The sequence below is a fragment of the Leptosomus discolor genome, chromosome 1 (genome assembly GCF_034619465.1).
Source record: "Leptosomus discolor isolate bLepDis1 chromosome 1, bLepDis1.hap2, whole genome shotgun sequence".
Taxonomy (NCBI): Eukaryota; Metazoa; Chordata; class Aves; order Leptosomiformes; family Leptosomidae; genus Leptosomus; species Leptosomus discolor.
In genome coordinates this window covers 184363882-184379200 of record NC_141391.1, presented here as the reverse complement: position 1 = coordinate 184379200, position 15319 = coordinate 184363882, and the positions used below count along the sequence as shown (strand labels likewise).

The window sequence follows — 15319 nt, the reverse complement described above, 5'->3', positions numbered from 1 at the left end:
CAGGCCTAATTTGATACCATTGTATATATTTTGGATAGGGAGAGATTCACGTATACTTTTGAAGAATATGAAAATGGCACAGTAATGACAGGGTAGCTTTATAAAATTTTTATGCATTGTGATGATGAGAATTTCAAAAATTCCTTCTAACACATTTCTTTATTATGAAGCAATTATAAATCACCATGAATGTGCCAAGTACACAGCACATTGTTTCTTCTGGCGTGTTGTCCAACAATTTCCCCCCCTCTGAGAATAAAGGCGTGGGGTCTGGCCATACTGGAGAGCTGGCCAAGTGCATTCTTATCTCTCTTAGGCACTTACACAAGACGACAGGCACATGGTTGAGTTGGGAATTCACCACAAGCAGTCTGAATACAGCAAACAGTACTTTTACACATTCTTTAACACAAAATGATAATGGCAACAGCCGCGTTGCTAACTGTATAATAAAATTCTTGGGAAATAAATGACAAGAATGCAGCTTCTACACACCTGTACCATTTCTAAACCAGGCACAGGTTCTGCGTAGGATCAAATTTTGTGACTGACTTTGTGGATGTGGAGTAAAGTATTATTATTCATAAAAAAAAGTGTTTTCTTTGGCAGGCGAAGGGAAGAAGCCTGTCTTCACAACTGATACGAAGCAGGTGCTGTTGAAAGCCAGACTGACTCTGCATTAGGTGCAAATTAAGAGGTGGGACTGCTAAAGGACAAAACCATTACAGCCTTAAAGGACAAAAATGACTTTTTTTAGTAAATGCAGTGATTCCTGACATTTTACTCTATTTTTTTTTTCTGTAATGGGAAAGAAATTTTAAGAAAATCATATACCACAAATGTAGCAACAATAATAGCAGCATGTCTAAGTATATTTTTTAAATGTGAAATGATATACAGGACAGCACACTCAACAAATCGGCTTATCTCTACTGAACATATGGATCATAGAGACCATTCACTGCAACATGATCATTTTGCTTAAATTGTATGCAGTGATTATTCATGCTTGAAAATAAACAGGGGAGGGGAGACACATGCATTAAGAAATAAATCAACTATCTTTTTAGTATATGGACAAAAAGGGAAGGAGAGGAGATAAAAATCAAGGGACAGTTCTCTCATCCACAAATTACAAAATTACTGATTGCAATTACAAATGTCATTCACTTGCCCTCATGAATGTTAGTTTAAAAGAATAGGACTTGAAATTATTTCAGCCAATAGCTCAAGTACATTAATTTCTGCTTTAAAAAACAAGGTCAGAGAAGCAACTATACCCTCCGCTTTTTTTGCAAAACCTCTCCTTCAGCAGGATGCATCCTGAACTGACATATCTGAGTGTGTTAGTAGCAGTAGTAACACTATACAACACTGTTCCCTCCACGGCTTAAATCAGAAAGAATTTCGGTTCTGGTGCTAAAACTGAGGATAAAAGCTTTATTTCGCTTCCACCAATGTTTAGGCAACAGTGGACTGCCTGGGGAAAGGCTCAACATTTTGTTTGTTCCAAATACTCAAGCAAAAAATATAAGAAAACCAGTGGTTTTCAGTGATTCTTGTGCCAGAAAAAAAGAGCAAAGAGGACAAAAGTCAGATGTAGCCTGGTCTGAGGCTCTACCTAGTGCTATAAAACCCTCTGCTCCAAGTGCAAAAGGCTAATTGAGCTGCTCCAGGCAACAGCACTGCTTATCAGAGCTAATTTATTTTGTGGTATATTATTGCTGACAGCACCTCAGCTACCAGGGAAAATGCCAGAAATCCTTTCATTTCTGTGAAAGGACATTTTGTCTTATGCAAAGGGCAGTGTTTGCACTTGCTGAGGCTCTGTGCTAGATATAAGAGCCTCCATCCCCTCTGGAGAGGGTGTCTAAGGTTTTTTTAGTCCTGGTGAGCATTTTGGTTTTAGGGCCATTAACCCCTGAGGAGAGAAATCGGCAGCATACCATGTCAGGCACCTCTCGAGCAAACACTGTCTCCCTACTGCTCTTCCCCTCTCCTGATGTCTACTATCCATGTATCAGGGATACATGCTGTAGCAGCCTATGATGCTCCACGCATAGTTCAAAAATGCAAATAAAGGCAATGAATTCAAAAGGTGATCTTTGGTAAGAGCTAAATGAGGATTCCAATTGAGTTTGTTGGTTGAGCTAATCTGATTGAAAAAACCATCTTCCAGCTTGTCTAGGAAAGGTCTGCATGATGCAATTTGGCTCTAGCTTGCCAAGGAAATAGTACGGTTGATCCTGGACTGTCACCAGAAATACTCATATAGACTGGACAGCCTTTCTCTATACCAGAGCTGCTTTATGCTAACAGAGTTTTTTCACATCAGTGATGGTTTCTAAATTGATTTAGTTAAGGTGATGCAAGTTGCACAAATAGTCTTTCTACTTTAAAAAATAAAAAAGCTTAAAATATGTCATCTTGAAATATTCAAATGAAACAGAAAATTTCAGTTAATTTAAAACAACCTACAGGTCTCTGCCTGGATAATCTCACATTTGATCAAAGAAAACATTTGAATCCACAAATAACTTTTCCTGATATCTAGGGGTCATCAAACTGGTTGTATCATTCTTGACCCTCCTGTCCTCCCCTACTGAATGTGGATTTTATTAAGAGAAATAAATGAGAAGATACTATTCCAGTTAATTAAGGAAAGGAACATAGATTTATATAAGGAAAAAAATCCACCTAACATAAACCAGTAATTCACAAGAAAAATATTTTCTCCACTGCATCTATCCAGTTCTTTAGTATTAAAATTAGAGCTTTCTATCAAGTAAGGAAGAGAGGCATGATACTTTTACCTATGACAGGACCACTTCAGCACATTTGGGATATCTCTTCTTCAAAACCAAATACTAATACTCTTACGCTTTGATTTTTTTATGGATCACTTTCATAACTGTATTACTGTCAGAACTCTGTTAACACCCAGACCTCCAAAATATCCATGAAATCTGTATTTCGGTAATGCGTTTAATGGTATTATTTTTATCATGTACACACTGAAGGCAAGAGCTCAGATATTAGCCTTCTTTTAAAATATGAAGTGAACTTTGGCCAAAATTATTTCTTGCCCTTATCCCCTCAACCTCAAATTTCTACTCTTAGTCACATCTGAGACCTACTGGACAATGGGAAAGACATAAAAGAAACACAGGAAAAAAATCCTTAAATATACACTCTCTTTCTCTCTGTATACAATGATTCAAGTATTGTTTACCAGAAAGAGCAAAAAGAAAGTCAGTAAAATCTAAATTGCTCAATCTGTAAATGAAACGTGTATCCTGTCTTCTCAAAAGCTACTACTTACCGATTCCAGTTCTCATCATTTAGAAGCCATTTGGAAGTAGCTGTTTTAATTAATCAATTAAAATGATCCCTTCCAGCAACTTTGCAGTACCTCCAGAAACTGTCTTCAGGAGGCCAGTCTCAAGACAGAGAACTACGAAGGAAGAGACTGGAAATGGTCCCTGCACTTCCCACAGCCAAATGGCGCTGGCTCAGCCTCAATGAAAAGACCAGAAGTGTGTGCTGGGCGGGATGGCCAGCGGCTGTAGTCCACAGGGGACTGTCACTTCTGCATTACTTCAGATGACCACAATAGCATGCTTTGGCCCATAAAGGCTGGTATAATCTCACCAAATTCAGAGACATGAGAAGTTTTTAGGAATATGCTGCAGTCAAGGTATAAAAGCACTCTGAGAGAGGTTGATTTACTCTAGCAGGAAGAAATAATCTTGTGCTATCCTAAATGAAAGTTTATGGTTTAATCACAACTTGACCCTAGGGTTTTTACTTGTTCAGAAGAATGAAATATGCCATCCATTAGTCCTTTGACGCTGTCATTAGCAGACTTTTTGAAGAAGCAATGGCTAAGAAGAGAGATACATTACTAACCTGGAGCACTATTTGCGTACAAGCAGGGGGTGAACATCTGGCCTAAAAGGACATGGTGCTGGCTATCACAACCAGATTAAGTGCTGATGTCAGGAAAGCACTTTGGTTCAATCTCAGTTTCCAGCTTGGTTGGCAGCTGCTCAGCATATTTGAGGGGCACTCAGCCATTGTATGTGTTCATTGTTAGTGAGCTGGTTGCGGTCAGATACATGACCTTATTGAGGTCAGGAGAGATGACTAGCAGCCTTCGCTCTCACCTGCCACTGCAGGTGGATAACATGGGGACAATGCAGTTGTGCAGTTGCTGTCGCTACACTCGGGACTGGCCTGAGGGGTTGCATGCTGGCCTCATATGACCAGTTTCCAATGTACTCCACAAAAGCTTATGCCTTGCAGGCACGTGCAGTACTGAAAATGCACAGAGGCAAGGGCGTGACCTCCCAGAGCTGTCTGCAGCCATTACCCTTATTTTTGACCTGTGAGGCAGCTGGAACTGATGCAATGGGCACTTGAGTAAGAGAAAAGCTGCTCACCACTGTTAAAGTGGTGGAGAACCTAGGCTTAAAGGAGCGCCATGAAAAGACACAGCATTCAGCTATAGCTTAGAGCTCTGCCTATGACCTTGTGTGGCACGGTTTCAGGCACTGGAAAGAAGACAGAGGAGAGCAAAATTCACCCAGGGTTGTCTGAGCCACGGGGAATATCTCATTTTGGGCATCTTGCAGAGGCAGTGAGTGACTCCATGCCCAACCAGAATTCTTGCCAGCAAGTTGGTACCTCTGCCTTACTGCATACTCATTTTAAGAGCGTGGCTGGACTGGTGCCAGAGCACTCAACACCTTGCAGAACTGAGCTCGCTCTGTATTAAAAATACCATTCAGCTCTTCAGCAGTTGCTGGAAACAGCAATGGGAAATGCAGGACACAGGCTAGTGGGGACAACATGGTGGTAGGATAGGCCTGCTGATGAAGACTCGCTAGCAGGGTGGACCCCACTGGAGCTGCTGGTGTGGTGTCTGGGCGGCCCCTCCTGCCATACGGCCACCCAGAGAGCTGCGTGCCTGTGGGGCTGGATGGCAGGGCCGGCTCCCTGCTCACAGCCCTTGGGGAGCTTGCATTGAGGTGGGAAGGGAGGAACAGCTGAGCTGCATTGGCTTTTCACAGCCTTCCAAGGAGAGGACTGGGATTGTAGATTTATGGCATTGGTGTTATATGATAAATATTCAGTAAAGACTTTAAAAATCTTTATTAAAGCTGCACTCACTGAACTCATGAGGCTATAGTAATGAAAAGAAGTGGCAAATGAGCCAACAGCTCTTTCAAAAGCTTTGATTTTACCACCTTGTTCTTAATCACAGTTACAACTGACAGCACTTTGAAACAGTCAGTAAAATATGGCCAGTTAATAGTCACAGTAAATATCTGCTGTTTAGATCTTTGGTCAGCTTCTCTAGTCATCTGGCAAGATTATTTGGATCCCACAAATCCCCATGCTCTTGCTGCAAGACAGCAGTCCTACAGAACGAAGCCTGCAGGTTCTCTACCTTTTTTATTTAGGACTACCATGTGGATTTAAAATGCACGGTGAGTTCGATATGTGGTGTTGCTGCCTTGCATTGTGAACAGCAGCGGGTCACACCTGCTCAGCTGTAGCTGCCAAGGGGATGTGTACACCTGCCTCCCAGCAGCACCAATAATAGCCTGTTTCCTTTTTCAGCCCAATTTGGAAATGTCTGTCAGTGCTCTTGTGTAAACGTCAAAACCTAAGCCAACTAACCTCATGTATGACAACAGAGCTTAATACCTGTCCAGAGCTGTAACTGATCTGTACAACTTTTCGTGGGAGTATTTGTCTCTCCATTTTCCACTCTGCCGCACCACCGTTTCAGCCCTTTGGCCCCAGGTTACTGATCATCTCCTTGCACAACATGGAGGACACCCGCCCACCATGTGCATGGCACACCAGCAGATTATACAGCTTAGTTGAATCTTTTCAATAAAAAAAATCTTTGAGAAGGGGATAGTGTCAAGTCTCTGCCTCATTGACACGTGACCTAACTGTTTCATTTATTTTAGCAAAGACAATCACAGTTTTTCCATCATATCTTATAAGTAAACATATGGATTTGGGTTTAATGTATATGTACAGACAAAAGAGGGAAAGAGCTTCATGAAAGGATGCTAACCTGTTCAATAGCAGAAGCTATTTTTAAATTTACACAGATAAATGTACAAATAGAAGACCCAAACCCCTGGTCCTCTTTCTCTCCTAAATACTTATTATCCTCTGCCTAGAAAAAGAATTTCCATCTTCCCTTTCCCTGAATATCTGAATTAAAATCTCCAGCAGTTTTCTAATTCCACATACTTTGTGCACATCACAGCACACTGTTTCCTGATCTAATCTGTTTTCCAGATAGCTTGCTTTCAAACAATTAGCTACAACAGGACTTCTCCGTAGCAAATCAATTGTTGATAGCTTTGGCTCAGCCAGATATAAGCTTTAGCATAATGACATGCCTCTCGAAACAAATCACAAAAAATGGCAAGTGGCTGTTACAATAAGCCTCTCCAAAAAAATTACAGTTGCCATACCATGTAGCCCTTTGATTCTGATTTTATCTTTTACTCTTTCAGTATATTTCCCAAAGATAGAATGAGACAGAGATGCTCCAATTACTCTTCTTTGGTAAGGTGTAATTCCTTGCAAAACTCCTTTGAAGTTGGTACTAATCAATGTGAGGAAGATGGTCAAAGTCCAGACCAGTCCCAATGTAAGTAAGCTTAAAAAAAAAAAAAAGGTAAATATAACAGAAAAAGAAATAGCAAATAGAACAGTATGATCATTACAAGACCACAACACTTCATGCAGCCTGTGTTGCATGACCAGTCCAGGTCAGTCTTACCAGGTTCACAAACTTTGACAGTGATACATTTGGGGAAGGAAGGAAGCAGCACATAAAAGACAAGGGCCAAGTCTAGAGAAAAGCTGTGCTTTCTGAATTCACATGGCATAAAGTCTTCTGCATTTTTCATGAGTTTGTCCAATACTGCATTTTCTCTTTTAAAAAAAATCTTTAAGAATAAATTTTTATAAGTACTAGAACCATGTGCCACTGAAAGGATTAATTGAAATATTTCCCCTATTCCATGAAGTTACCTCTGAAGAGAAGCTGCACACCCCTAAGATGAAGCAGGAGCGCTGGTGACGGTGGCAGGCTCACTCAGCACATGTAATGCCAAGAGTACAGAGAGCAGTGGAGGTTAAGAGAACTGATTACAATCAATGCAGTTATTGCAACTTAACGAGTTACTGCTGGTAACCTGAGTCCTCATGACTGACAACTTTCATTCCTTGACTAAGGCAACTGCAAAGGTAACATGTTAACTTTTACCTGTTTTCATTACGTATCAATATTCATAAACAACCACTCTACTTCTCATGAGTACTTCCATGACTAAGTTTTGAATAAAATTAGTACAATGCCCCCCATTTAAAGTTTTCAAGCAATTATTGGCAAACACATTCATTTGATGGCTGTAAACATTTACCCAGTGCTGCTAGGCACCCTGGTGGCAAATCTAATCTTTTTGTTCTGATAAGTCCAAGAAAACTCATGACTTTTTTCCTCTGGTGATTTTACTATAAAGATTTTATGAGCCTGTGAAAGGAATTGCAGGAAGCCTGGACATTTTTCTCAGTAGCCATCTGAGTTTGCTTCTGTGTTTACTGCAGAGGAGCTGAGTTATCGGCATGACTGAAAGTGTTTTATAGGGGCCAGCCTCTGCCTCCTCAGAGTCGGCTGTCTGCACTGAAAGCACCTCTAAACATGCATGAGAAATTGGTGTGTATGGACCAGAGATTAAAAGCCAAAGCTAAGCTTGCATCAAAGACATTCACATTAATGCCACGCTGTTTGCTTTTCCCGAACAAGGTATCACTGCCGCATGGCCCTGTACTCACAGAGAGAGGAGACACAGTTTAAGGACTGACACTAGATACCCTTTTTAAAACATTTTCTCTCTTTTTATTTGTTTTTCCTGATGGTTGCTACAAGCATAGGAGGTATTCAGAAATGTAACTGCACGATACAAACACAGGCAGCAAACTAAGTTGATGGCATGAAAGGTGTATCTGAGAACACAGAGTTGACAGAATCAGAATCAGATTTTGTTCGAGTAGTTTTTAAGATGCTCTCAGCAATGATACTGTCATTAGGAAACAGTTTTACTTTCCCATTCTGACTGTGTTTTGGTTCGTGCACAGGTTCCAGGAAAACCACCCGTTTACCAGTGCTAGCCTTCTTCTCGTCGGCTGGCAGCTCCTGTGGCGGTGTGGAATTCAGTATGGACGAGTGGGCACTGCTTTGGTTCAGCTTCCTCTTCCTCCTTTTCACCTTACATTGGCACGGACAGGGAGTCAGATAAAGATACAGCAGTACTAAAACAATACTGGCTACACAGGCAGCAAGGGTGGTAAAAGCTGTATTAAATGCTTCATGAGCATGGGACCTGTTCACTGTGAAATTGCTAACATTTATTCTAACCTCAATGGTTTCATTTAATAGTCTTTTCTTATTTATTGCGATGCAGGAATACAGCCCTGAGTCCTCTAGCTGGGCATCTGTTATCTCCAGGCTGCCGTTACGAAACACCTTAAAGTTGTCAGTCTCCCTATCTGGCTCCAGCAATCTATTGTCCGGACTAAGCCAAACAAAGTGCGTGCCCGCATCGCTGATTCTGCTGTCACAGTGTACAATCAGCCTGTCACCAACCTGGGCATCATGAATAAACCCAAAGGCCTGGAAAGAGCTGTTGACAGTGCTTTCAGAGCAATTCAGAAAGTTGTCGTGCAGTAAAGACAGTTTATTGTAACCCCTTGGGTCTGAACGCAACAAACAGGTGTACTCGTTTTTGAAGTCCACCACTGAGCTGAAGTGCCTTTGATACCAGAAGATTAGCATGGAGTACAGCATACAGTCACAATAAAACGGGTTGCCATGAAGATAAATTCCACTAAGATGTTTGGCCGGCACTGAACTCAGGCGCTGAACAGGCATCGACTGGATGTGATTAAAGGAAATGTCCAGCAATGTAAGGTCTGTCAGTTTATGCTTTCCAGTGTACAAGTCCAGCGGGAAATGCGAGAGCAAGTTATAGCTTAAGTACAGTTTCTGTAATTTGTACAATCCTCCGAAGGCTGAAGACTCTATCTGTGTTATCTGGTTGTTGTACAGCAGGAGAACCTCCAGTGCCCTTAGCTCCTGAAACACAGGGCTGCCGAGCGTCTTCAGGCTGTTGGATGACAAGTCTAGGTACTTCAGATTAGGGGTTGTGGAAAAGCTTCCAGTGACAATGCTGCTAATGCTATTATGATTGATTATTAAAGTGTTCAGTTTCTCAAACAGCACTGGGACCCATTCAGGCTCCAAAAACCCAATTCTGTTATAACTCAGATCCAGCCTCTTTATACATTTATAAAGATTTCCTGGCACTCGGGAGAGGTTCTTATTGGTGCAGCTTACGATATCACTGGCACAGATGCAGGCTGTTGGACACATCCCCGGGGCACTGCCACAAATGCTCACTGTGAAGACCAAGAGGCATACCAGTCCTTTGCAGTTCACTTTAAAAACTCCAAGCCGAGTAGGAATTCTCCACCAGTTTAAAGACATTGTCGCTGTCTCTTAGCTGTCTCCCAGTGTGCCTTGCCACAGATTACATGTGCAGCTAGCTTTGCACTAAACACTGTCAAAAGAGGGATACAGACGTACAGCACATTAACATTTACGATTCATACCCTGTCTGAGTTCTTACGCGTGCCTTTTGAAAAATATAGGGGATTAATCCTTAATGTTTGATACAGTTAATTATAAAATCTAGTTGTTAGGTGAAGTGAGCTTAACACGGTTTTATGCACATGTGAAATTCTGCACTCGTAAACAGTAACACTACAGATATATTTTTTCAAAAACAATGCAACTGTTCTTCAGTCTTGGACCAAGGAATGTAATTTCTGACAGTTCATTAAAAAAAATAAAAAATTAGAAATATTCCTCTATAGAACATGACTGGGCAATGGCATCCCCTGCCTGTTTCCAAACCAACCCAGACAGAAAACTCCTGGTGTAGGAAAGAAAAAGCCTCATACAAAAATGCTATTTTCTTGTCTAGTGGGGAGCAGTTACAACATGTGTTTCTTCCCAATCAAAAAATGTCACACATTTTCAAGCAAAGAATTTTCTCACACTACTCAGCTTTAAATGTCATATGAATTTCTTTTTTTTTTTTTTTTTTTTTTAATTCAGTAAGTGATAGTTCAGGTAGCAACAGCCTATTTTTAAAGTTATTGAAGATGTCCAATTGGAATATTTTGTGTTCTGCTACTTCTACCTTTGCCAAAATAACTGTTGAAGAGGAAATTGTCTATGCCTGGTACCTACCTCTGCCACAAGTTTTGGGAAGTTTCAGTAAGAATGAGTCAGCCATTTCTCAAAACTTAGCAAAGGAAAAAAAATATTTTGCTCGTATTTAAATAGAGGGAACAAAACTAACCATACCCTTTTCTGAGAATATTTTAATGTCACTAGGGTTTGAAGCAGGGATGTAACATTTGGCAGGGCAGTGATTCTGTGCTTTTTGCCATCTCCTAAGAAAATGTACACATACTTAGCAGTGATGAACATTTCCGTTCACTCTTGCTCTCCCTGGATACCTGTTAAGAGTTTGTCAGTAAATTCCCAGGTCAATTCATATGCATCAATTATCCCCACCTCTTCCCAGCTCAAACATAGTGTTCAGCTCCCACATATAAACCTCATACTAATTTCCCCAATCCTACCCACCCGTTGGCACAGTATCTGAGCAGGACAAACCCCACAATGTCTGCTCTGCGCTGCTGATAGTGGCTACATCCAGGAGCTGGGAGCCTGCTTGTGGGCAGCAGCGAGGAGGAAAAAGCAGCAACCTCAGCTGGAAAGAAGTGGAATAAAAGGAGAAGTTGGAGTCTCTGTTGAGGCAAGATGGATGAAGAAAGGATGAGTCTTGTGTACAAAAACATTAAAATCAAGACCTGAAGGGTGGCAGGACAGAGAAACAGCCAAAGGAGAGAGATAAAAAGAAGGATAAGAGATGCATAGGGAGGGAAAAGCAAAACCAGGGGAGGAGGATGCTAATGAAGCATCATCATCATTACTAATGAAGCAACTGAGGAGGAGGTAGTTTGAGGGTGCGAAGTCAGTTAAGACATAGGAGACTGGAAAAGCAGATGAGAACGGTGTAAAGGATACAAAGAGGGTTAAGCAGAAGAGCCAGGAGTTTCAGGAGGTAAACCTTAGAACTCATTTCTCTGGAGAATTTCCATCTGCTACTTATGGATCTAAGGTTATCTACACAATTAATTAATATACGTAAAATGCACTAATTTCCACTCCCCCTCAGTTCCTTATTCCCCTCATCTCTAGCCCTCTGCCAATCTGGCAGGCTGCTGTCTTCTGCTGACAAATCTACTCTTAAGTCAAGTGGTAAAGCATGTGCCATGCATCTAAACAGCTGAACCTTCTAATGACCCACTAAAAGAAGAAATATGAAGGTAGCAGGATGGCAGAATTCACCTTTCACAAGAATTACTATATACTTTGGCTTTAAACGTTCAGTTTCCCAAAAACTGTATTAAGACAATGGCAAGACTGCCAAGTCAAGTGCTCAAAAATTAAAGAGTCAGAATTAAGGTTTTCTGTGCCATTTTAGATTTTATATACAGTCCTTAGTGACATGCTCATTTAATTTTTCCCCAAAAAACCTTTCCTTGCTGTGCACAGGTTCTGAGGAAGAACAGGGAAAAGAAAGGTTGATTACATCAAGAGCTCAGTAAATGTCTATACCTGAGAATTGGATCATATCCTAGCCTCTGCCACAGAATTCCTGTGAGATCAGGCAAATTATGTGAACTGGTGACTGTTAGAAAATAATGAACATATTACAGTCACCAGCTTGACACTTAGAAAATAAGGAACGTCTGTGTATTAAGTTTGGGACGGACTAATCTGAAGAAGTGCTGAGATGAGAATCAAAACGCTCTAGCTGGCACTTCTCACTGTAAGGGCTTTTCCTTGCTTCCCTGTCTATAACAGACATAGCGCAACATGATCTTAACTATAGAACTATTGTAAAAATAAATGGATTGATTCAAATGAAAGCTTAGTATCAAGATTCATAAAGTGTTCTAGGCTTTTAGATCCTTCTGAATTATGTAACTGCACGAGCTTTTCAGTGGGAAGTTAGGAACCCAGAGGAATATTTTTTTTAACCAGTCCAAATCACCTTAGTTGTTTCTGCTAGCTAGCTAACCTATGGCAACAATTCACATGTATAAGTTCTTCTAGAGGGTGAGACCTATGAAGCATTATAGAAACGACCATCAGGAAATAATCCTGTACCTCAGTGTGGATTTGTACGGCATGTGGTACATAAGGTAGAATGGAAACACACTGAGTGATGAAAAATAGAATTTAATAACTGCTCATTTAGTTAGGATATTGCATGAAGCAAGGTATCTGAAAACCACATACCATAAAACCATGTGTGTGAAGACTGAATAATAAAGCATCCACAAAACGGGAGACAAACTGCAGTTGCATAGGTTGCCTTTCCCACTAATATTTGAATGCCTGATTCTGCAGCCTATGCAGCCTAATTTTTAATGTAACTGCACTTGCAAAAAGATGAACAGCACTTTCAAAAATCAGCTCCTATGTTGAATATAGCTGCGACCCTGGAGATACTCCAAATGGGACATACTAGGTCAGTGCTCAGGTTTGGAAGTTTTACCAAGTTTAATACACTAAATAGCCTTGCATTTTTGTTTCTGTCCATACCTACAACAGTCTCACCAGAAACTCTGAGCCAGACTGCAACCAAATCCCAAGGGCAGATCAGTGCCTGGTGTAAATCAGCATAATACCTTTGAGTTGTAAGGAACAAAAACAGTTTGCAAGGGCTGAAAACTGGGTTGTCCATTTCCAAAGCTCATTGAAGTTGTCAAACAAAAACTGTTTCAGATAACTTGCCTTGCCTGGTGAGGCAAATCCAAATTATAGACATCATAAACATACCATGGGACACACAAGACTATTTGGAGAGTACCCTGACAAGCAGAAACTTTCCTTGCCGTGCCCACCTCACAGTGCAGTACCTACGTTCCCAACAGCTTCTTTGCCCTTCTGGAGAGTAGGACTGTTGAGTTGCAACTTGCTCCTCAACCTGTGTTCCCAAAAACTTCTGCGTAAATTACACAGGACCATCTGCAAAGCCAAGCATGTTCAACATAAATATTTATAACCTATGTGATCATTCGAACTTATTCAAAATGACTGCATAAAGATTTCTGGGTTAGTAATGTGTACATGTTAAGTGGCAAGGAAGAACAAAGCCTACAATCAGCCTTATATTAAAAAGTGGCATTTTGTTTCATCCCAGTAACATTACTTCAGGTCTTAGAAAGGTACTATTTTACAAACTTCAATATTACACTGTTTTCAAGAGAGACATTGCTATTAAATACTAGCAGCTAACATGTGCCAACAGAGCCTGGCTAGGTACTTCGCCATTATTTCTCAATGAGCTGGGTAAATAGCTTTTTTGATTTATAGTAAAGTGAAGGGCACGGTTGGAAGTTTTGTACTTGAATTCTTTTCAAAGGAATAATTTCTTTGTGGTGTTAAAGTGTGATATTTTAAGTTCACTGCCAAAAACACAGTACTCCCTGAGATGAATCATCTGTGCAGTAATGATGCACAATGCTTCTTAACTGTTTGAGAAGAAGTGCAGGACATATCTTCATATCATACGGAATATCCTCTGTGTCAGGAACAGCTCAATTGACTACAGCAGATCAACTCCTAGGGAAGTTGAGGATTTGTCCCCTGGTTTTGATCTTTTTAATGTGTGTGTTTGTCGGGGTTTTTTTTGGGTTTTTTGGGGGTTGGTTTGTTTGGTTTTGGTTTGGTTTGTTGTTTGTTTGTTTTTGGTTTTTTTTTTAAAGAAACGAGCACCTAGAGCTGCTTATGGAAAAGGGGAATGTCAGGTAACCATAAACATCCTCACCACCGGTTATCACTGCAAGATCAACTAGAGTCCTAAACACTCATTTCCACTTTCTCTGGGCTCTCTCTCTCACTAATGCTATGTCAATAATCTCTACAAGAGCTTTCTCTTCTCCTGTAAGTACCTTCAGGTTTATTGCTGTTTCTTCCAGGGAAACCTGTGCACCAAGCTATCTCTCCCAGTCCATTTGAGATTTTGCTGAAAAATTCTTACACAGCAGTGAATTGGACTGGAGATCACAAGTCACCTGCATGCTTTTGCAAATGCTACCATTAGTTTTTTTCAACATTAAACAAACTGAACTGAGAAATGCTTTACAGTAGGAATAACATCTTCCTGTACATTGGTGATGCAAATAGATCCACATCTGGCTAGCTTTTTCTGCACAGTGAAAATGCAGATATTTGCACACAACCCTGCTATACTACTGCAGGAATACTGTTGAGCCTCTAGAGAGCTCAAACACTAGAAAATATGAAAGATCTCAGTCCACTCTCCAGAAGGTCCACACCATTTCTACATCTAGCTCTTTCCCTTGTGCCATGTCTTGTGTGACTGTCTCCTCTGACACACCTTTGCACCTTCCCATTGACTTCCAATGCCCACACAGTTGCTCTCCTCTTACCTGTCTACATATCAGATGAATCAGGGCTGTATTATTTAAATATAATAATACATTATATGAAACAATAATGGCTCAGGTATTAAGAGTGTTTCCTCACAGCCTTTTTTTTTTTTTTTTTTGGCATAGCATTTGGCAAAGCTTCCTTCATGAATTCAGAAGAAAAAGTGACTGTTAGAATGGGGCTTTATTATTTTATAACAATAATATTGCACAAGTACAGTTATTCATGCTTTTAATCCTAACTTTATGAACCTTATTTAAGTACATGACACAGCCATTAATTACAAACAGACTAGTGGCATCCTACACAATTAATCTTTTAAAATATTACACTTACAAGGAACGTCTGCATAAACTTCCATTCCTTGTGTGTGTGTGTGGGGGGATGCTGTCAGAAGAAATATCTCCACTGTGGCCACCTGACTCCAGTCTCCAGGCTTTTATCACTCCCGAGTGGGAAAGGCACTCTCTGCATCAAATCTGCCCGACAGCTGTGCTCAGCATTTCTGACTGAGCAGCTCTGGATGACCCAATCATCGTAATCTTTGAGATTTAGTGACATGACGGATTGGACAGCAGAGACTGTTGGTGAGCTACATCTGGGTGATGTCTTGATACACTGGACTAAATCCCTGAACTTGGCAAAGCTATGCTTGATGCAGGACCTAACAGTGATGAAAAA

At 40.7% G+C, this 15319-nt stretch overlaps 1 protein-coding gene across 1 annotated transcript; it reads right to left on the bottom strand.

Moving 5' to 3' along the window:
- Window positions 1-8017: 8017 nt before the first annotated feature.
- AMIGO2 (adhesion molecule with Ig like domain 2) lies at window positions 8018-9583 on the bottom strand. The gene has a single exon (XM_009955494.2). It carries the CDS (start codon window positions 9581-9583, stop codon window positions 8018-8020), a length of 1566 nt encoding a protein of 521 aa, XP_009953796.1.
- Window positions 9584-15319: the final 5736 nt, after the last annotated feature.

Excerpts from the sequence above, each read along its gene's own strand:
- AMIGO2 (XM_009955494.2), bottom strand. The coding sequence starts at position 9,583 with ATGTCTTTAAACTGGTGGAGAATTCCTACTCGGCTTGGAGTTTTTAAA.